At 37.9% G+C, this 24770-nt stretch overlaps 1 protein-coding gene across 1 annotated transcript; it reads right to left on the bottom strand.

Moving 5' to 3' along the window:
- Window positions 1-467: 467 nt before the first annotated feature.
- On the bottom strand, window positions 468-24770 carry tmem91 (transmembrane protein 91). Its single transcript, XM_059330922.1, has 4 exons — window positions 24284-24770; window positions 11410-13028; window positions 5204-5350; window positions 468-3408 (listed from the first exon to the last, which is right to left on the bottom strand). The coding sequence occupies exons 2-4, from the start codon at window positions 11842-11844 to the stop codon at window positions 3253-3255; spliced, it is 738 nt and encodes a 245-aa protein (XP_059186905.1). The 5' UTR covers window positions 11845-13028; window positions 24284-24770; the 3' UTR covers window positions 468-3252.

Consider the following 24770-nt stretch of genomic DNA (forward strand, 5'->3'; position numbering starts at 1 on the left):
GAATAATTCTCATTTTACACAAAGAAATAAACAAAAAAGGTACTGGTGTACCTATATTGCAAAAAAGGGGTGTTAAAAAGGTTATTTCTAGATTTAATAATCTTAATTTAAGAAATCTTGTCAAGTGAAATTATCTGTCCATGCAACAAGATAATTCCCCTCAGTTTTTAGACACACCTTTTTTGCATTGTAATAAGGTGGCCAATGAGTGTGCATACTGTATATAAATATATACCGATATACACAGCTATAAGGTGCTGGAAAAGCTTTAAACTGCACCTTGAAAATGCTTGAGAAGTGCTTGAATTTGAGTTTGAAAAAGGTGAAGGAACTCCAGTCAAGGATCGAAGTAAAAAGAGGAAAGATGAATGTCAAACAAGTGCATTTATTGGGAGTCATTGATTTCTCTTTCAGTCTAATATTTACATGTAATACAAGAAAGTGAATTGATATCTCTTGTACTAATAAATCTTAAACCTTATGACCTTTTATTGACGATCTATACAAGTGTTACAAAGTGAGACAAATCTGACTGGAGCCCGTCTCTTGACAGCGTGATCCGTCGATGCAATCCACATTTAATGCTCACATACAAATCACTAATTGTGGTAATTCAGCTGTAACAACAAAGGGTCTTTTTTTTTTTTGTTGACACAAATGTCCAGTGGAGACAGGAGGTTCAGGATTGTCAGAACTGTACAACACTGTGTGGGTTAGACACAGATTTCACAGGTGTGTCTACATTTACCACTTAGAGTGATTATATATATATTATCAGCTCAGTCTTGATACAACACTGGGTTTGCAGAAAACAAAGTATTTGCAGTTGAGCTAGGGACTCTATAAAAACTATACATCTAAATAGAAAATGTCCACTTTTACCCTACAGTCATGTTTTAAAATATTTATCTTGAGTTCCCTTCTTCACTGCTTTGTCAATGGCACATTTAGGCTCAGACCAATATTTTGGTTTGAGTTTTTTTTATTTTATTTTTTTTAATCAAAGCAGCTTTTTTGCAATATTCAAATGAATGAAGTGATCGAAGCATGGAGCAGGTTTGTACATGGCAAACTACAAACTGGCCGTGCAGGTTTCCGTCGTGTCTGAAATGAAGATTTTACTGACTCATGCATCACATGGCTGAGCGCCGAGATGTCTTCTAGACTACTTTTTGCAACTTTTATTGATTTTTTTTTTTTTTTTTACCCCTTTGCTTATCTTTGCTTACATAACTTTAAGTAGACAACTTCATATTCAAGTTTGTCACACTGCAAGAAGCAAGTTCCTGAAGGATTTCAGTCGCCTTTTCTTTTTTTCTTTTGGAGGAGAAACTAGCAGAATCTATATTTGGAGAGCGTGGAGTTGCAGCCTGGTTGCTTCTATTAATGGAACAGCTCATAAAAGAATCATCCTTAGAGTTTCTTCCATATTTTTGGCACTTTTCTCACAGGTCTGCACCCCTCTGTCATCATTTCCTTACACTGTATACAGAAGCAGCTCCTTTATTTCTACGTCTAGAGCCAGTTTTTTTTTTTTTTTTTTTTACATCATCACGACTTTGCATTTCATTTGAAAAACCCTGAACTCCTCGTTTGTTTTTATCTTCTTACATAATGGCACTATATGTGCAGTTGCAAGAAAAAGTATGTGAACCCTCTGAAATTACCTGGTTTCAGCATTAATTTGTCATAAAATGTGATCTGATCTGCATCTAAGTCCCAAGTATAGACAAACACAACATGCTTAACCTAATACCACACACACAATTATAATATTTCAGGTTTTTATTGAACACATCCATTAGACATTCAAAGTGATGGTGGAAAATGTAAGTGAACCCTTGATTTAATAACTGGTCGAACCTCCTTGAGCAGCAATAACCTCAACCAAACACTTCGCAGGTCTTCAGAGATCTCTTTTTTTGCAAGGCATGGTTCACATGAGCAGATGCTTCTTGTGAATAGCAATCTCAAAAAGTTTGAGTATTTTTTACAGGTCAAAGTATCTCTACACCTCACTCATTTCTCATTTAATTGTAAGGACTCCAAGTTTGCTAATTCCTGACTCCAAGTAGCTCTTAATGGAGTCATTAGGTTCAGTCAAAGGGTTCACTTACTTTTTCCACCATCACTTTGAATGTTTAATAGATGTGTTCAATAAAGACATGAAATATTATAATTGTTTATGTGGTATTAGGTTTAGCATGTTGTGTTTGTCTATACTTGGGACTTAGATGCAAATAAGATCACGTTTTATGACAAATTAATGCAGAAAAACTGTAATTTCAAAGGGTTCACATACTTTTTCTTGCAACTGTATTTGTCATTTAGTTTATTTCAACATGAAGATACTTATTGAACTTGGCATTGAACAGAGCAGAATCAGTCCTTTCTGCAGGTAAACAGTGAGTGATGCAGAATGTGAATCAGAGTGAGATGTGCATTGTTTTCCTGTGGCCCCCGCGCTCCGGCTGAAGGGGTTGCAACAAATTCTCAGAGAGAATGTGGCCTCCGGCCTCTCGTATTTAAAAAGAAAAAAATAGAAGACGAAAGCTCTGGGGCTCTTAAAACTGTCCACAGCTTTCCACCCCACAAGCGACAGTGCTGGCTCAGGCGCTCCCACAGCGAGGTCTGTCAGGATTTAGCTGCTGCCGCGTCCTTGCTGCGACCTTCTCATAAATCTGCAGCCTCCATCGCCGTACGCTGCCCTCTCCGCTCGGCTCCTCCCAGGCACACCAGGCCACGTTCCCCCTCACTTCTCTTCCTGCTTCTCATTATTCATCATTGTGACAGTGATATCTACAGTGTTAACAGTGATAACATCTGTATTTGTTGTCACAGTTTTTTTTCGTTTTTTTGTTTGTTTTTTAACTCCAATAACATGTGATGACGATTACAGCACATTTAAAGGATGGCAGGTAACTTAAGTCCTCAGGTGATAAAAATAAATCACATTTACAGACTGAATCTATGATATCGTATTATAACTTCTTTTTACAATGATTTTTCCTCACATACAGTACGAGGAATTTCCTCTGAGCTTAATTATGTCCTAATCCACTTAGAAGTGACTATAATCTACACACCAGCTCTCCTGTTGTGTTTTCACTGTCCTTCTCTGGCTTGGTGTCGATGAAACATGACTGCAAATGGGGTCGACAGACAAAAACTGTGATTATTTTACATTTACAGGTGATATTCATGAAAATAAGTGAGAAGAAGTCTGTTGTTGTGCGTGTGCATGAGGTGCTTTTATGGTGGTTTTCCAGACAGGTAGGAAATCAGTGCAGCGATGGCACAGATGTACGTAATGATTCCAAACACAATGGAGAGCACAGAGAGCCACAGAGCCTGGCGAGACGCTGCGTTGGCCCCCTGAAAATCCCCCTGAGCCGAAGCCTTGTTGGTCTGCAGGAGAGAGGACAGTGAGATAAGGATTAAACGGGGGGGGGGGGGGGCATTTGTCATCATTTGTCAACGTCCTGCCTGGCTTCCACTTTCCTGTTCCCATCACACGCTAAGCTCATATTATGTTCCATCACTGAATCACGCCCGCAGCTTGTGCCTCATTCATCACCCGCTCCTTCCTTCCTTCCTCTAGTCCTTGTCTTTGACCCCTGTTTGAGGTAGCACTCAACAATATTGGAAATCTATCACCTTGGGGCTTCTTGTTATGACTCTAATTAAACCTTAACGAAGGCCATTGATCTGATCAAAAGGCCTTTGCAGCTTGCTGCCAGTTAGCTTTGCAAAAGCGTTAATGGGATTTTTTGCTCTGCTGGAAGGATGCTTATATAAACCAGGGGGCCTCTGGCGACCGGCGATAGAGATGTTAGGGGCTTTTCCACACTGTCAATGGTAATAGTGACTGATGAGATAGTTTTGTGTTGTGTCCTTTTCCCTTTGGCCTGCTCCATATCTCCACCAGCTTTCTCTTAGGAGATTAATCATCTCAGTTATAAAATAAATACTGAGAGTTTTATTGGAAGTGTTTTCCTATAAAACAATAATTAATATCCATTAATTATACATCTGATAGTATCACAGTGGTTCCCAAACTGACGTCCAGGACCCCTTTAGCAAGGCTAAATATAAATAAACCATAGTTCTGTGCTGCTGGACAAATGTGGACAGGCCTGCAAGCTAAAGCAGGTCATTAAATAAATTATTGGACATGAAAGAGATCAGCTGCACAAACCTTTTTTTTTCTATCTATCTATCTATCTATCTATCTATCTATCTATCTATCTATCTATCTATCTATCTATCTATCTATCTATCTATCTATCTATCTATCTATCTATCTATCTATCTATCTATCTATCTATCTATCTATCTATCTATCTATTGTTTCTTTTATGTTCTTTTCATACTTTTATTTGTATTTCATTGTGCTTCAAACCTCTCACGACTTGTGTCCTAAATTTAAATTGAATTGAATTGAATTACTGTACAATTTAGAGTCAAATATTGAACAAACCTGTCTAGTGAAAACCATGTATCTCCAGATTTCCAGATTTGGTGATTTTACTCGTTACTTTGCAGATTTAGATTACAAAAAACAAAAAATATAATCAACTAATAAATCCTGATAAGAAGATAAGTTTAAAGACCTGTATATAAAGTAATTATGTGCATATGAATGCATCAATAATTACTATCTATCTATCTATCTATCTATCTATCTATCTATCTATCTATCTATCTATCTATCTATCTATTTATCTATCTATCTATCTATCTATCTATCTATCTATCTATCTATCTATCTATCTATCTATCTATCTATCTATCTATCTATCTATCTATCTATCTATCTATCTATCTATCTATCTATCTATCTTAAGCATTTGTAAAAACAGTCAGACTGTTACAGAGAATTGTGAACAAACAAAAAAGTTGCACATCCTTGTGCATTTGGATTGTACAGCAGCTCTGTGCTGATTCAAAACTCTTGTGCCATAATCCTGAGATCTAGGTGTAATCCCTTCTTGTCTGAACTCTAAAGACATTCCATAATGTCCACACTTGCACAGCACTTAAGGAACTGGACCTGTTGTTAGTACAAACACTGCAGAGGGTAAGAAATCACCCGTGGCTGTGAACTACAGTGCCAGGTTGTATCTCGTCAGCCCAGGACTGTTTGTGTGTCTGCTTGTGTGTATGTTTGTGTGTGTGTGTGTGTGTGTGTGTGTGTGTGTACCTTCTGTGAAAGGTAGAAGGCAGCGATGCCCAGGGGCCAGAAGCAGCAGAGCATGGAGAAGAAGGCCAGACCCAGGTAGTCCTGAGGGATCATCAGGGGGAAGTTGCTCTCACTGTCTGTATCACTGAAGTCATCAATGGATGAGTCCTGGGATTCAAACAGAGTGCACTTAGGTTGAGTTCAGGTTAAACCACAAACTTTAACCCTGTATTGCACAGTGTAGTTATATAAAATCCATGTTTAACTGTTTACTTGTGAAAAGGGGGGGGGGGGGGGGGGGTTCTACTTTTATACACTGCAAAAAAGGTGTAAAAACAAGTTAAAAACACTAAATCTGAGGGAAAATTATCTTGCTGCATGTACAGATAATTTCACTTGACAAGATTATTAAATCTAGAAATAAGCATGTTGAACGCTTAAAATTAGAAATGAACTCTTAAAACAAGATAAATTAAAGCGATGAACTGGCCCGAGCAGAGTGCACTGCAAATTATTTGTTTCTTACCAAGATAAAAAAAACGTTATCTTGTTTTAAGAGTTAATTTCTTATTTTAAGCGTTCAACATGCTTATTTCTAGATTTAACCATCTTAATTTAAGAAATCTATTGGTTTTGTTCTGGTTTTATGTGTTTTTATTATGGTTTTAAGTGGTTTGAACTGGTTTTAACTGGTTTTATTTAAGAAATCTCTTTGCTTTTATTCAGTTTTTAAATGGTTTTATTCTGGTGTTAATAAGTGTTAGATCATTTATCTTTTTTTAAGAGTAAATTTCTTATTTTAAGTGTTCAACATGCTTATTTCTTGATTTAACCATTTTAAGAAATCTTGTCAAGTGAAATTATCTGTCCATGCAGCAAGATCATTTCCCTCAGATTTAGTGTTTTTATCTTGTTTTTAGACACACCTTTTATGCAGTGCATGACAATTGATCACACCGATGATCAGGAAATCATGTTTATATTTCATTTTTCCATGGACATTTGACACTAATAAGGTCATGAAAAGCGGCTCCCAAAGTTGAGTGATTGTTCCATATGTTGTGAGAAAAATTCCTTCAGAGATCTTTGAAAAAACTATCTGGAGTAAGTTAACTTTTACTTTTAAGTTAACTTTTCATCACTAAAACCAGTTTAGATTATTTTTTTCTTTACATTTTTAATTGTACTATATGGAATTATTTGCTAGTGCTCCAAAATCTGAAGAATAGCACTATCCCATCCAAATTATATGTTGGTCCACTTTTGTTCATTTCTATTAAAAAAGCATCATCAAAGTGCATGGAAATAAATACAGGTGAAACCGGCTCAGAATTTATGATGTACCATTAAGTTGATTAAAACAACATGTTGATAAACACTGAATAAAAACACTGATATTGAATGAATATTAATAAATGAGACATTCAGGGAATGTGCATTGTTGTCATATGACAACACTTTTCTATCTATTTGTTATCACGTTTAGGTAATAATCATTAATATTCATTAAACATATAAAAACATATTTTTAATTTTGCCTTCAGAAAAATTAACCGATATATAAGGGAAAATGTAAGTTATATATTTTTTAAATTAATTGTATAATTTATATAAATAATTTACCATAACTAAATATGCTTAATATATTAAGAATTTGTTTAAACTTAATTTTTCTAGATCTCAGGGTTCTGAGCATGTGGGAGAGTAAAAGGAAAAGTAATTTTGTAACAGAATTTTTATAAAATTTAAGTTCTGTACTGTAAATTCTGTAAATGTACTCACACTGACTCAGCATGATATAACATTGCTTTAAATCTGACGCTGTATATTGAACTTATGTCTTATGAATTATGGCAAGTATTGTTTATTTTAAAAGTTGCATAAAACATACAAAGATAAAATGCTCGAACACTTAGTAACTGATGTATGGAAGCATCAAAATTATCTCTTTGTTTTGTTATGTTGTGGTCACGTTCTTCTCAACAATTGCAAAACTTTGCTGGTGCCTGTAAGATAATGTGACTGAATGGGGTTAGAGTGGATGTGCTCTGGCTCTGCTGACCGCAGGCGATTCGTGACTCACGCATCTTTTTGAAACAGCTGCATATTCAATCTGACTTCCCCTCTCACTCCGACCCTGTCATATTGCTCTGCTTGTTTTACTTTGTGCGTGAAATTATTGTGCGTTTTCCAAAAGATGCTCCTGTAACATTTGAGCAAATGCTTCATAGACCATAAAAAAAGCTGCTTTTAAATATTAAAGAAGATCAGTAGGGGGTAAATCCAACTGCATTATTACTCACAGTACTTAAAAGATAAGTTCACAAGGTTATTTAAATTTTTCTGCCTGCTCTCCCTGGTGTTCGGATTCATTTGTCCTGTCTGGAATTATTCTCATATATCAGGAGTTGCTTTTTTTAAAACATAAAGCTTTTTTGATGGCGACAAGAAGTGAGGAAATTTCAAATTGATCCAAAACCCAGATTGCCAAAAAGGTGTGTCTAAAAACAAGATAAAAACACTAAATCTGAGGGAAATGATCTTGCTGCATGGACAGATGATTTCACTTGACAAGATTTCTTAAATTAAGATTATTAAATCTAGAAATAAACCCAATATCTGGAATGAGGCGGAAACTTTCAGAAACGCCCCTAATTTGAATATAAGCTGTCCGGAGCGGACCTTTCTCTGCACTTTTTTCGTCCCTGTATAAGAGCAGGGTCTTTTTTCTCCCCTGAAAAAAGCCTGGTTGCTGATTGGATAGAACGCTAAGCAGGATGTGACGTAGTACTCAACGCCACAACAACACGCGCTATTTGTAATAGCAGTGTTGCCAACTTAGCGACTTTGTTGCTATAATTAGCAACTTTTCGTCTCTTCTTAATGAGCTGCGGGGGCGGCCGCTCGTTTAGAAGAGTAAGAACGAGTCGAAGCGGCACAGTCCTCCTGCAGCAGTGTCTCCCAGCTGCAGAGCCGGAGGGGATGTTAACCCCTTAGCGTCCAGTCTGCAAATTGCTAATAGGCTAACAGTTAGCTCTGTAGCAGTACAGTGTGTATGTGCTGCTGCTGCAGGAGGTGTTCACTTAGCGATCTCTGTTTGTTTACAACAAGCACCAGACACTCTGTGCACAGTTAGTGATGCCAGTTAATCCACAATCACTATGTTTATGATCAGCGGAGACGCTGTGCATAATCAGCCATGCTGCTTTGTTTATGATCAGCTGCTGACGTTGTGCACAGTTAGCGACGGCGGCCACAGTTGAGTCTCCCGTGTTTAATCCGTCGCCATGATCCAAAACCAAACGTCACCTCCAGAGTCTCTAAATCCCCCTGGGGGCCTTTTTGTAGTGGAGACACGCAGAGTGAGCGGACTTTTGAGAGGGTGTGGCCTGAGACTTTCCTGGTGGCCACTCTTCCCCCTAGTGGAAACACGGCTAATAGCAAGAAAAAAAATCAGTTTAACCGCTACAACGACTTAAAGACGATAAAAGCAGTAACAGTCGTATGAACTTGACTTGTATTGGAGTAATATCTGACCAGGAGTATCTTCACTTTGACTCAAGTACAGGAGTCTGTCCACCGCTGCTCATGAGACACTCCTACGGTCATCTCTCCTGCTCCGGCATCGAATAGTATTGATCAGCTCCACAACATGAAGCAGTGAAACAGTTGAAGGAGTTTTGAGGGCCAGCTTTAGTCCTTAAACTAAACGTTTGAAGTGAAACAAAGGAGAAGGAGATGTTGTGTGGTGCCTCTTTGAGGTCACTGCGAGGCTTTATTCCCACAGGCCTGCGCCTTTGCATCACTGCACTACTGCCAGCATTCAGAATGAGCTGGAAAAAAAAGGTTATTTCATGTGCTGTTCTTTTGTCCTTGTGGAGCAGAACTCCTCAGCTAAACTTTGCAGCAGCTCTTGATTTTAATGGTGCGTGTATATGTGTGTCCACTTGCTCATGCTCTTAATCAAAGTAATAATCATAAGACGGCCTTCAGCCTTTTAGTCCACAGTGGGTAATAATTGGACCTCTTGATTTAACCTTGCTGAGAGTATTTTCATAATAATCTAAACAACCAGCGGCTACTTATTTGTGACAATTACAGCATATACATTCTCACGTTGACTCCCAAACCATCCAATGACCACTTTAAGAGTCTTAAAGCTAATTTGCATTTCACTCCAGGGTGGGCTTTGCTCAGTGATCTATGAAATAGAACTGGCATCCTCCATCGCTACTGTAGTGTCATTACCTGCACCGCAGCAGGAGAGGAGCTTTATGTAATCTGGCTTTTTGACAGTAAGCATTCAATTGCTGCCTACCCCTGAAATGCATTGCTCATATGTCTATTTTAAGTTCCTCTTTGGTTCTCAGAATCTGTTCAGCGAAAAGGAGAGTGTCTCTTGCTTTTTATGCAAAACTAACCTAAGCAGAAATGTGATGTGATGGTGATCTATGTGTAGAGATGAAACAATTAGCCAGTTAATTTATTACTTAATCGACTGACTGACTGTTTCAGTCATTCATCAAGAAAAAGATTCCCTGATTCAGATTCTCCAATTTGAAGATTAGCTACTTTTCTCTCTTACTGAACTGAATTTTTGGACATTTGACAAGACATTTCTCTGACCTTTTTAATATTTTCAGACACTTAATAGGCAAGACAACTAATTAATAAATGGATAAAATTATATAGTTCCAGTTCTATTGAACTGTTATTGGTCTTTCCAGACGATATTTACCCAAAAAAGGCCATAGACGCAGCTTTTTATGGCCAATATTTAAGTTGGCAAGACTTTGACCCAGGGGACAACTGTTCGAAACCAAAATTCAACGTTGTGTTACTTACTACACGTACCCGTACACAACCTCAATCTTTTCCAAAACCTAATTATGTACTTTAGTTGCCAAAACTTGACCAAATTATTTCGATGCATGAACTTAACCAAGTAATGCTTTTAAAACTGTCACTATATGACCATTTCACGTTATATGCAGTGTTGGGAGGGTTACTTTTAAAACGTTTCACTACAGATTACTGAATACTGATTGTGTGACGTATTCCATTAGATTACTCAAATAAATAAATAAAGTCACTGAGCTCATTTGTCTATGTGTCCTGGCTGTGTGTCTCCTCTGCCATTGTCGTGTGGCAGGTGCAACAAATTGTTACACTTTAAAAAAAAGAAAATAGAGTTTGTAGGAATTGCATGCCTCACATGACTGTTAGAACAAAAAAAACTAAAAACCCATGCAACAAACCTAACTGAAAATGTAACCCCTGCCAGGGAGGTAATAGTTCAAGTAATACAGTAACTGTATTCAGAATACCACATTATTAAACTGTAACTGCTATAGAATAGCTAATTCCATTACTTGTATTCTGTTACTCTCCAACTTTGCATGTATGCATCAAATGATCTATTCTGTTGTTTTGGTATGAGGACTTGTAACATTAAACAAATCTTGTTTCTCCTATCGGCCAAAGAAATATTTGATTTCTGCAACTTTATTGCCTCTACTGGATTACAATGATCTGCTTTTCATGAATGCAACTAATCAGAGCCTTAATAAGCTGAACTGTGTTTATCATTGTGCTCTGTGTTTCATTACTGGCTTGGGAAATCTTACACATCATTGTACTCTGTATGCCACGACTGAAATGCCGTCTTTGTATGTTCGCAGGGTCTCTCATTGGTTAGTTTTTATCTATAAATGTATTCCTGGGCTGCTTCCCTCTTACCTGTGTGCATACATGTGTCAAAACAAAACTGAAAATGGTCTACGCTCTCTAAATGTTGTCCAGATGCTGGTGGCAAGAGTGAGAACTGAATTAGGTAAGAAAGCTTTTAGTTATGCCCCTTTATCATGGAAGAATTTGCAAAAGGAATTGAAATTGTCTGAATTGATCACAATCTGTAAATTTAAATCGATTCTAAAGGATAAAGAAATCAGGCTCCTTCAGTTTTGTTGTGATGCTGGGTTTGTATTTAATTGTTTATGATAACTGTGTTTAAATGTTGTAACTTGTCTCTTTTTATGCTGCTTTTCTTGGCCAGGTCTCTCTGGTTAAATAAAGGATATACATTAGCAGAAAGGAGATGGTTGCACAACTTTCCTATAACTGTCATCATTTTGTTTTAGATAAATGCTTGATTTTATAATGTGGAATTCAAATTTTGTTGTCAGTAAACAAGAAAAAAACGTTCTCAACACCCTGTTGTGTCTTACATCTGAGTCAGGAAGCAGGTCGTCCTCATCGTCCAAGCTGTAGGCCGCGCTGTGGAAGTCTTGCGTCTCAGCCAGCAGCTTCCTCTCCAGCGTGGAGCCGGGCCGAATGTCCACAAACGTTGTCTCCAGGTAGTCTTTGCTGAGCAGGGAGTCTGAGTGGCCCCAGATGGGAGCCGGTGGGTAAAAAGACTCCAGTGTGCGAGGTAAGGAGCAAGGGTCCAGGAGCTGCTGCTGCTGGAGCTCAGGAGGATGTCCACAATAGCCCCTCCACGCTAAAGGAGGGTAGGCCCTGTCCTCCTCACACTTCACCAGGATGCCTTTGTACGTCCCGCCAGGGGCCTGTCCGGCCCCGGGCCCCAGCCCCGGCCCTGACGCCCGGCTGTCATTGGTGCTTTCTCCCAGAAGAGGGTGCTCCAGCTCATCTAGATTCTCCATCCCTCTCTTTAAAGGCCAACCGCACAAGAGGCCACCACATCAACAACCAAATCTAATCTACAAATCAGTCTGCAGAGAGGCTCGCCGTAAAGTGTTGATGCGTTTATGCAACAGCAGCTGCTTTGGTGGCTTTATTGTTGCAGTGATAATCCATTTTAAATCCCATTCTTTAATTCTTCTCTTATTACGATCCTTGGTCCAGAGGCCAATAACACACGCCACGTTTATGAAATATCCTTAATGGGCAAGTTTTACTTTCCTCCTGTGTGCGTTGGGATGTGCTGAAGTTGCGTTGGGGGATTCAAGATCCTCTTTTCCTCACATGTCATAAGCTATTTGTTTCAGAGCTTGATGGCTCAGGGTTTGCCCCACGTCTTCCATTTCACATGATTGAGTGTGTCAGTGTTCATGAATATGCTAATGTGGGCTACTCTCTCTCTCATACAATATGGAAATGTCAATTCGGATGATGGAGGACCTTGATTAGCCCCAGACAGGCTAATGAAAACACTGGGCAATGGGATTTCGGTGTGATTTGCCCTCAGGAACTCATGGAGAATGTCTCTTGCAATAAAATTTGAAGTCTTAATCTAAGCACAATGTCAGGTTATTAGCGTGAAAGCTTTGGATGTCAATCTTTCCCTTCCCCTCTCTTGGAAATGGGCACTAACTTGGGAAAGGAGAATAACAAAGATGACTTTCAGTCTGTCATGACATGCAGCCGCGTGTTTGTTTGCGCTGACACTGCTTTTAAAAAAAACAGGCCAAAGGCAGCGGGCCTTCAAATGACTGGACTGATGCACAGCGGGGTGTTTTGAAGCTTGAATATGCACAACCTCCGGCAGCAGTCAAACTAGTGGCGCAATGAACGGATTGGGGCCATATTTGAGGGCAGTTAATCTGTAAAAGCAATGAGGCTCCAGAAATAGAATCCTATGGTGCACATCCGCAGGTCAGCGGGCCCGCCAACATGCCTGCTCCTCTGTTGTTGCCGCAGGAAGCGATAATGAAGAAATCAAAGTCCTCCGGTGTTGATTTATAGCTGTGGGTCTGCAGCTGGCCACAGCAGCGCTCCTCTGGGACATGTATTTTTAATGTACCCCGTCCACCTTAAGAGGGTTTCATTTGGGACAGACGAGGAGTCAGACAGCTCTCTATCCACTTCTCGATGAGGGCGAGGAGGTCTGTTGAGACAAGGACAAGTCACACAAAATATTTAGACTTTACATCTCCAGTTTGAACTACTGGGCTATTATTAACCCTCTAGAGTCCATGAAAGCACCTGCACATGACTTTTCATGATGTGAAGACATAAAAATGAAGCAACGTCAAGTCTTGCCATCAGCTTAGCTCTAAAGTTCTGGCTTGAAACTCCATGCCAGATTTTTTTGGATAATATTCGGCCAAGTAAAACCGGAGATAATGTCAAATATATTTAGTATAAAAATATAGAACTAGAGATTATCCTCATTTTACCTGTTATATGTAATATTTGCATACTTGCATACCTGTGTTCATATTTGCAACATTTAAAATTCTGTGTTTTGAAATGTAATTTTAAAGATCAGATTTTATGTTTTCCTTTGTTTCTTTTGGGTTCAACATTTTTATCAAGTAAGTCAAAGTTAAACATTAATTATCAGGACATAAAGGTGAGGTAACGCTGGAAAAACTGATACTAACATGGCATGGTAAAGATTTTTTAACAGTTTTTTTAAAGGACATAATAGCCCAAGGTTTCAGAGGGTTAACATATACACTTCTCACGCCACATGCCTAAATCTAACCCCCACCCAAAACTCATAAGACGTCAGAGCAGCGTAAGCGATGTCCGTTCAGTTCACGCCAACTCCGACCTCTGTCACAGCGTCACTGTCCTCAGAACCGGCTGTCCTTTCAGCCAGAACAGCTCCTGAGGTGCTGACAGGACAGTGGCCAGACAAATTTTCTTTAACAGGCTGAGAACTATCAGAAAGTCAAGAAGTGCTCCAGTGCTTGATATTCCCAAACTGTGCACTGCAGAAAAGGTGTGTCTAAAAACCAGATAAAAACACTAAATCTGAGGGAAATGATCTTGCTGCATGGACAGATAATTTCACTTGACAAGATTTCTTAAATGAAGATTATTAAATCTAGAAATAAGCATGTTGGACGCTTAAAATAGGAAATTAACTATTAAAACAAGATAAATTAAAGCTGCAAGCAGCGATGAACTGACCCGAGCAGAGTGCACTGCAAATTATTTGATTCTTACCAAGATAAAAAGACTTTAGATTTAGAAGTGTTAGATCATTTTAGAAATTTCGAGTTATTTCTTATTTTAAGCGTTCAACATGCTTATTTCTAGATTTAACAATCTTAATTTAAGAAATCTTGTCAAGTGAAATTATCTGTCCATGCAGCAAGATAATTTCCCTCAGATTTAGTGTTTTTATCTTGTTTTTAGACACACCTTTTTTGCAGTGTGGAGCTTGATTGATCGCTATAGAGTTAATAAACCCACAACAATATCAGAGTAGTGCCTATGGAGACTACACTTCCCTGATTACATGTGATAAAAAATTAATCCATGAACCCGTGGTTAACCTTGCAGAGACAGTTCTATGTTTCTGTGTTAGCACGCTAAGTTTGTGACCCCTGACCCCGACTTGTTCTCACAAGACTTACCACTTTCAGAAAATATCTTTATTTTCGTTGTTTGTAAGTACAAATCCATCACTAAAAGGCTTGTGGGTGCTGCACCTCAGTTATAATAAGAGGACAAACTGTACCCATCATGGTTTTGAATCTACAGTGAAAAAACAGAAACTAGTTTTCTAAGGGAAATGTAATTTGATCTTTTTTTACATTCTAGTTGATTAGAAACCCTATCAGTAACATCTAAACAGATATTTCTTCTTATTTTTAAAGTTGTCTGCATTTGCTGATTTGTGGAAACCAGATGTCCCACTGGGCACTTTAAGTAAGTTCCAGTGATTTGTCCAGAGTTTATACATCTTTAAAAAATGTCAATATCATGTTGTAGTGTGTACAAAGAAAGTGTAAACCAAATGAGACATGTTCAGTTCATTTCAAATGTAAATACAACTGATCACACAACACACACTGTGAAAAAAAAACATTTTTTTTACGGTAAAAAAACGGCATCTGTGGTTGCCAGAACGTTGCCGTAATAAATATGATGTAACCTTTTTCTAATATTACAGTAAAAGGATATTAGCATTGTGTAGCCATTTTATTCCATATTTTACTATAAAAAATGAAAAGTTTTTCCATCAAAAGAAACGCTGTTCTACCATATATTTGACAAGAAAATACTTTATAAATGCCACATAAATGACAGATTTTACCATTAAATATTTCAGTATATTTCTGTTAGAGATATGGTGTTCATTTAACAGTGAGAAAAAGTATTTTTACAAAAAATAAATGCAAAAATTACAGGGATGTCTATATATATATATAAAACAGTTTATCTTTGTTAAAAACACAGTGCCAGTGTATTTTACAGTGGAGTAATGTATTTTTTATTTAAACTGTAAAAAATACTGTTTTTTGTTGATTTATACATTTACAGTGTTTCATTGTTACTGAAACTGAATTAACCCATTTATCATTTTACGGTCTTTTACTGTCATGGTTTAGCAGTTTTTCACCGTAAAATCTACATACTTTTTTTTTTTTTTTTTTTTTACAGTGCAGCTGTTGTCATTTTATGTATTTTATGATAACTTCACAATCATAATGATATGCTTGATGTCTCAATGGACCAGTGCAGGAAATAGTATTTGCCTTGTTAATGTGGTATTTTTAATCTACAATCAAAGCTATTTTTTTTTATTTTTTTTAAAGGCTTTCTGATCCACAAACAGTGAATGAGCCAAAGTTAGCTCAAAAGGATGATGTCCAAAAATAGAACAGAACTATTTATTTATAAAGTGTTAAACTTGTTCACAACAGAGACAAAAAAAAAACAATGGGAATGAGAACAACTAAATGGTGAGCTGACTTGAATTAGGTAATTACAGAGAGTCAGAGCAGTTTAGACTCCGCAGAGTAATCAGACTGTCTGTCCCACTACTTGGCTGTAATACTCAGCTTTGACTGAACCAAGGCAAATCATTTTTGATATTTTTCAGGCTTATCACTGTCAATGATCTTTATAAAATTGTCCTGCAGATCATAGACATGTATAAATAAGGATGTGGGTATGAATGTATGAATACTCATACATTCATGCATGACCCAGTGCATGAAAAAGTATTATTTAATTAATGTGGTACTTTAGGAACTAGAATGCAAAATATTAAATATCTCTAATTCACTAATATATCTAATAGTCTCATGCAAGAACAACATGTTCATTAATGCAACATTTTTTTCCCTTTTCTAATAATGTATTGAACATGTATCTTGTTAAATTCAGACTGTTGTAATCATTATAAACAAACTTCAAATGAGTTTTTGTTTCTGAAATGAGCCTATGAGCCAAACGCCAAATTCTTTTTGTATTCACAACCTGGAAAGTGGAAAATAACTGAAAGCTTCGAGTTCAGACATGAAAGGTTAATTTAGAAAAAAAAAAGATAAATTGATAGATTTTTTTTGCATGACTGCACTGTAAAAAATGTTTGTAGAAATTACAGTAAAACACAAATTACAAATTACATCAGAAATAGGGCGTAAAATTAAACATTGTACATCACCGTAGTAGACACTTTTAATTACCGTAAATCAAAGAATAGCACAAAACTTCAACTTTTACTGTCATAAACTGTAGGAAACACACAGTTTTGCTGTAAAAAAAATAACATACTCATGTAAAGTTAATGGAGAAATATCATGATGTGTGAATGAATGACACAATTACCCTAAAAATAACAGGAATATTCAGTCTAAATTACAGTTTTTGCTGATATTTACATTTAAATTTACAGTAGAAAACCCACTCACTGTATTTTTTTATGGTGAAGTTCTGGCAACCAAAGCTGCCGGTATTTTACCCTAAATTAAACAGATTATTTTTTACAGTGTGCACACTAAAAATGCAGCTAAATTAAAAATGTTTCAAGTATATTATTGACACAACCAAGCAGCTGTGGACTGCACCCCAAAATCATGTTTCTGCTTGTGAACTCTGAGCATAAACATCCTTATTAACAACTTAGAAATCTTGATGATTGTGATACTAAATTGTTGCAGTAATTACCATATTGTTCTTGCATTAAATCATGCATGACTATTAATTCTTTGTGCATTCCTAATTCATGCTTTTTCATGGATCAATTCATGACAGTTTATGTAGCCTCACGATAAAATGCTTCCAAATTACATTTCAAATTTAGCCAGCTTAGTGTATATGTGCTATGCATTGACCTATCTAGGGTGTACCCTGCCTCTCACCTAATGCATGCTGGGATAGGCTCCAGCCCCCAGCGACCCTGCCCTGGATAAGCTGCTTAGAAACAGGATGGATGGTTGGACATATGCGCCTGATTGCCCCATAACATGGAAGTGATAAGTGATTTAAAGCATTACCTAGCACTGTTAAACTCACGTTCGACTGACTGCATGTGTTCCAAACGGAGAATATCTAAAATTAGCACATAAGTGAGAGGTGGAGAAGTGCTGCTGTGATCTGATACGTGAGAAGAGATGAAAAACTCTATGTATTGTGCGTTAAGGGTCTTTTCATTCCGCGGTGGAATGAGAAAGTGTCATTTCAACAAACTACATAATATCTCATCAGTAAGTATTCATTCTGCATGGCAGAGTGCTTCACAGGCTGCAGATCAATTCAATGACTCGTTGTTGCACGCTTCACCGCACAGCACAGAGAAAAAACAGGAATAATTGGGTGCCTTTGGGCTGGCGTGGTGCTGAGGGCTGCATTCTGCTCTGCACGCTGATACTGCTTCGCCGTGCAAACCCCCCGCCACTTCACCCAGCCCTTTATGGAGGGCTAGTACCTCTCATACTGAACAAGCTGAGTGATCATTCAACATACTGACGTCAGCAACAGCTCTGAGCACAACTGCCTCCCCCTCACAACACACATCTGGACATATGGTGCATACTGCACACACACACTTGTCCTCACTAATATTTGTGGCACTTCACCAGCCTTCCTCTCTCTTCTGCCCCCTCCCAATCGCTGCAGCTTCATTCCAGGAGAGATGCACTCAGCTTTATTGCACCCCTCTCCCTCCCTCCCTCCCTCCTGCACCTCTGCCCATCCACCATAAAAAGACTTCTGTCAGCTGTATTATAAGCCTGCCTCCTTTTCTGATTCTGCAACGCTCATAAAACATCCAGTCAGGTAGAGGGAAGGTTGCAAGGACGCTGCTGCAAATCACCAGCGACACTTTTACAAGAGCTCCTCTTCTCTCCCTCCCTATCTCTCTCCTCTTTAGTCTGGTGCTTTGTCATACACATACACAAGCACACATCTACTCAGCTCCCTCCATTACTTCTACACCTCTTCTTTTCTGCTTTTGATCTGACTCCTTCCCTTCTTCATAATCCAGCCAATACTTTCTGCAAAGCCACTGCACAAAACTTGTCTTTCTCTGTAGAATTTCTACTTGCTGCATGAAAAGAAAGCTTGTTCTTAAGACATGGAAATGTGCAACCAAAGTGAAATATCGCTTTAAAACCCCTGTCGCAAAAAGCAGAGAACTGTTGCTGCTGACTCTTGTATAGATTTTCAGCAACTCTGCAGTCTTCTTGACACACACTGACTCTCTGCACACACACACTCACGCAAAGAGCTGGAAGTAATTGCTGTAATATTTCAGCTGATACAGATTGAGGCGATGCAGATACAGCGAACACACTCATAGAAAAGAAAAGGCATGGTGACTGTAGGAAATTGGAGCTGTAAACGCCTGTAAGGCTCTAATAAAAAGACGTCTTGAAGAACAGCGATGTCAGGCAGATAAGACCAGAGCAGGCGTCGAGATATGCCAAACAAAAAATGTGAAAGTGGTGCTTAAATGGCCCTATTGATTGCATTTCCAAACCCTTTTCTCACTCTCTCTCTCTTCCTTGATCTGTGTGGAGTGACTGACAAGAGCAGAGAGGAAACTGAACAGAAAAGATAAGCAAAAAAAAAAAAAAACAGGCGGCGACATGGAGCGTGTTGCACGGCTCGTGAAGCCAAAAGAAACATCATGTTCCTATGGAAACAAATTCACCATGGAGTGGAGTGCTCACTGCAGGATAAATGAAGCAGAGGCTAATTTGCCATTTCAGTACTGTTCCTCTGCTCGGCTTGATAATAACTGGATGGGATAATTCCAGCATAGCCGTGCCTTCCAGTAAGGATGTGTTTCTGTCACATTAGACTGCAAAGGATGGATAATTTCCACAGAATTACTCTATAATAACAAACGAGCGCAGTCACGCCAGGCACTGGGTTTACTTGAACCCCCCCTGTGCAGAATGTGTGTATGACAGTGTGAGCTCATTAATCAGTCCGCGGTATGCCCCGCTCTAACCCCAGACACACACACACACACACACACACCTATACACAATATCATTCAATTCCCTTCACATAACTACACAAACACATATGCACTCTTTTGCAGCCTTGCACCGTCTTACAGTAAACAAACCCTTTAAAGCCCTCAGTGCCCTGCCTCCTACATGCTCACATACATAACTACCCACTTCACACACACACACACACACACACACACACACACACACACACACACACACACACACACACACACTGCTCGCACAGCTGGTGCTTGTGTGCAATGAGGCCCGAGGAATGAGAAGTTACCCATCTGCAATATGTTGCAAATGGCTCCAGCCTCTCTGCAGAGTGTGTTGTATGTTGTACTCAGTGTTCTGTTATGTGGATCTGTGAGCATCATGGGACGCACTGTACAGAGTCTGAGTGTATCTCACACCGTTGTGCTGTGCTGTTAGTGTAGTCGTGTGTGTAGATGTGTGTGTGCATGTGTTAGTGTGCTCCCGCAGCTGCTGTTTGCTATGTTCTCCAGGGCTTACATGTATGGATGTGTACTGGCTGTATGGGGAGTAAAAAACATTTGACCATGTAAGAAAAGCTCACTAAAGGCTTGTTGTTAACACTTGTACAGCCCCACTAACATACTGCATACAACACACAAGCCATTTGCACATATTTCAAATTGGTAATAATATCTCAATTTAAAGGATCTTTTTCTTTAGAGTGTTGTGTGTTTTATGTGTTTTAAAGCCTAATCAGGGACAAGGTCTGCAAATGAACTAGAAGGCAAATATACATTGCATCATTTAATGTAACTATTGTTCCTGTCAAATAAATAAACAAACTTCTTTTTTATTCATTTGTTGTCATTAACTCACAAGTTTCATTACTAAGATCTGATAACACTAAATAACAACAAAGTGCATAACTGCAACACAATGTTAAAAAGCTAGAAGTTGCTGTCACAAAATAATGGCCAAAACTATAACAATAAACTGGGAATTGGGTACCATAAACTCTGCATAAAAAACCCCCAAAAGAAAAACAACTAATGGAGATGGTGGTAAATCATTGAAGTTTTAGGATTTCTGTGGTTTGGGTAAGGTTAGAATTAGAGCCTGACGGATATATCAGTTGACAGATTTTATCAGATGATTTTGGCCTATTGATATCTGTGTATATGCTGTCTCAGTTATCATGTATAGAATTGACTGACTATGTAATAAATTGTTAAATCTTATTTAATAAAGTTTTATGTTTGAGAAAGTAGCTCTCTGGATACTTGTAGAGTGATGTAAATCAATCCACATAAAAAAGGGCTATTTTGATTCCAGCTCAAAAAATTACAGTATCGCCTATCATATCTGTTATCAATAAATTTTCCTCCTCTAAAATTTGAATCAGCATCCGTCTCAACAGTCCCACATCAGTCAGACTCTTCATAGAATAAAATTTAGGTCAAGTTTAGGGGAAGGATTAAATTGAGGTATGTAGCAGCCGTGGTTTCCAACAAAAAAGAACTCACAAATGTTATGGAAATGCATTAAACACACTCAGGGCATAGACACATTAAAGGAAAAATGCATTATTATTATTTAACACTGGAGATTTACCTTAATACGTACAGAAGTTAGTCCCTGTCTCTCTCTCTTTACGTTCCGCAGGAAAACAAAACCTCGCCAGACTGGTGTAGAAAAGGTCTTCAGACAGCATCAACAAACTCAAAACCTCATATCCGGATATACCACATGCCTGTCTGATGTTTATATTACAGGCTGTTCTTGCTATAATGCATACCAACTTTGTCTTTCGCCTCTGGCTGTTTGTTTGTACACAATCTGTTAATATTTAACTCTTTAACTTCTTTTGATACGTGGATGTTGGTTTTGGGCCATTATTTTGTACACTGCAAAAAAGGTGTGTCTAAAAACAAGATAAAAACACGAAATCTGAGGGAAATTATCTTGCTGCATGGACAGATAATTTCACTTGACAAGATTTCTTAAATACAGATTATTTAATCTAGTAATAAGCATGTTGTATGCTTAAAATAAGAAATTAACTCTTAAAACAAGATAAATTAAAGCTGCAAGCAGCGATGAACTGGCCCGACCAGAGTGCAAATTATGTTTCTTACCAAGATAAAACAACTTTAGATTTAGAAGTGTTAGATAATTTATCTTGTTTTAAGAGTTAATTTCTTATTTTAAGCATTCAACATGCTTATTTCTAGATTTAACAATCTTTTTTGCAGTGTATCATATTGTTAAGATGTGGAACTTTGCTGCCTTCTCGGCCAGATCACTATTGAAAAATAGCCTTTTTTTACTCTCAAAAGGTTTTCATCTTAAATGTTAAATAAAATGAAATGTGGTAATATTCTTGCTTTACATGAATAAACCCACTGCATGAGCTCTTCCACACTGGTGCAAATGTATGACTTCAGAAAAAGACTGAGGTCAAATTTGAAACGCTTTCTAGCGGACCCAGCACACCTGAAGTTAAATGTGAGTCTAGATCAGAACAATACTTTTTATGCTTTATGCTGTCTTGTTTTTCCACACAAGTAAATAAAAACAAGTGAGTGTGCAGCAGCCAGCTGAAGAGATAATTAGCCTCTCGCAGATTTCTACATGATGTATTACATGGTCTCATCATCATCACAGAGGGAGAGCATGTTTGTTGGCCTCTAATTGACAATGACCTACACACACACACACACACACACACACACACACTGAACAATGCTTTTAATCAGGCATGCATGTCCTTCTTTCACACTGTCCTCTGATTTTACATTTCACATGTGATCTATCAAATCAGATTTCTGGCAGAAACACTTTCATATTTTTAATCAAAAGCTGAAAATGTGTTACAGGATGCGGACGTGTCAGGTTCTCTGAGGTTTCAGGAATGCTGCAAGTGCGTGCTATGTTTTTATATTACTGCACAGCAGGTTTGTCGTACAGCAGTAAACAGCTATACAAACATGAACAATGGAGCAGAGCTGTGTGTGTGTGTGTGTGTGTGTGTGTGTGTGTGTGTGTGTGTTAAGAGGGGGTTGCTCTGCTGCTGTTGGAGTTCCTCTCCAAAGCAGCATATCATCTACTGTATATCTTCATAAATATACAAAGAGAAAATGAATTTGCCGTTTAATGAATAAAGAACTGAGGAGCTCTCAGTAATGCACTGTATGTGATATCATATCCTCCTTTTCATAACGTTACTGTATGGTACAGTATGTCAAATGTATCTCACTCGCAAAGGGACCGGTTTACATTACTGAGATCAGAAACACAGAATTATTAAATCACCTTTCTTAAATATTAGCCTTAATTAAATTATTAAAAGGGTTCGTGGCAGGGATCCATGTCCACAAGTCCAAATCACTGCTGACATGAAAGTCAAACTTGAATATATCTGGACGTGCATTTTGGAAGAAAATGTGTTTGCTGCAAGCTGTTCCAGAAACATAGAAGTAAAAGCTTTTTCTGCTTCTCAATGTAAGTAAGAAAAAATGCAGTATAGACATTAAGAGCTTTCTAAATGGCCACATGGTGGCGCTGTCATTACCACTTCTGTTCATATGTTATTAGTGAAAACAGATTAGCAATAGGGTTAGCTTTACCTTGCCCTTAGAATCAACATGGTGGAGCTTTTGGTACCATGCTTCAATAGGTGGACCACTACCCCGTCAGGCACCTGTGTGCCAAATATTATGACTTTAGCATGTATGCTATTTGATATATTAATGATTTTACACACGCACCCACATTTTTCCATTAAAATTCATATTTAATTATAACTGTGTACCAAGTTTCCCTTGTTTTTTTAAACATGTATAAGCTAATTTTTTAGATAAAGATTTTTTATCCCACAGACCTGACTTAAAAAAAGGAACAGAAATCCTGAAAAAAATAATAATTAACTACACTGTAAAAAAAATCTGTTTAATTTAGAAAATTACCCAAAATGCTGGCAGCTGTGGTTGCTAGAACTTCACCGTAAAAAATAATATAAAATAAATGGGTTTTCTACTGTAAATTTAAATGTAAATATCAGAAAAAAAACTGTTATTTAGACTGAATTATCCTGTTGTTGTTTTTTCCCATGGTAAATGTGTCTTTGTGACATTATGGTACTTCTCCATTGATTTTACATACATTTTAAAAAATATATTATTACAGTTGATGTCGTGTACTATTCCTTGATTTACGGTAATTTAGTGTCTACTACAGTGATACACAATTTTAAATTTTACACCTTATTCCTGATGCAGTTTGACAGTGATTCACTGTTCTACAAACATTTTTTTACAGTGTATAAGAGATCAAACTGCACAAAACCAGCAACATTTCTAAATGTGCTTAACATGTTAGAATTATACGATTGGCTGTTAATATTTGAACTTAGTAACAACAACAACAAAAATAATAATAATAAAGAGTGAAAATAATATGTGCTGGTTCTGCAGCAAGAAACCTTTAACTGGTAAACAATGTGGACTGCTATTGTAGCGTAGAGGAAGACAGCAGCAGTAACAAACAGCCTGGTTTTAACATTTTACTGCTATTGTTATTAGCTTATCATAAAGATTTGGGAATGTAGAGGGAGGTGATGAAACAATGAAAATGTATTGTTATATATATATATATATATATATATATATATATATATATATATAGCAATATTACAATGTCAGAAAAATCAATAATAGGCCCACTAAACACCTAATCCAAAGAACATTGAATTTACTGCCATTTAGTTAAAGCAAGTAATAATAAAAAGTAAAATACTTACCTTGAAAACACAAAGCAAAATATGTTTATCAACAAAAATAGAACAAAAAATGGCCAAGATTCATTGCTACGTCTCCATTATTCTTTATATATATGCAATGTTACAATGTCAAAGATAAGTTGAAGAAATTTCTGTTTCTTTAACACATTTTCTCACCTTTAGGTTGGAGACTCGGATCCTGTCCTGTCCTCGAAATGAGTCCTCCGGGAAGAAACGGGGGAATCCAGCGTCCCGGTCTAAACCATCCTTAACGCTGTCACACACTGATCTGCTTGCGTTTAGCGTGGGCATGTGCAGAAGGTGTTTAAGTATGTGTGGACTGTAGATCCTATACGTGTTTGTCTGACACAGTGGACGTGAGCGCCGTGTTACAGAGAGTCAAACTTGTCAGTTTCCCTCCGTCGATGCACCTGAGCTGAGCAGCCAGTCAGCAGCAGCCAGTCAGCAGCAGCGGTGTGCAGCAGCAGCTCTGTTAGAGACTCCTCTTCCCGCTGCACAACATCCTCTCTTGCATCCTGCTCTGCTTGCTCTCTCCTCCTCGCAGGCAGGAGAAGAAGCTCTCTCATTAATCCTTGTAGCTGCTGCAGTGCATCTCACACGGTGTCAACTTTCTTCTGCCACTCTCAGCTTTTCTCTGACTTTA

This window comes from Centropristis striata, chromosome 4, assembly GCF_030273125.1.
Source record: "Centropristis striata isolate RG_2023a ecotype Rhode Island chromosome 4, C.striata_1.0, whole genome shotgun sequence".
Classification (NCBI taxonomy): domain Eukaryota; kingdom Metazoa; phylum Chordata; class Actinopteri; order Perciformes; family Serranidae; genus Centropristis; species Centropristis striata.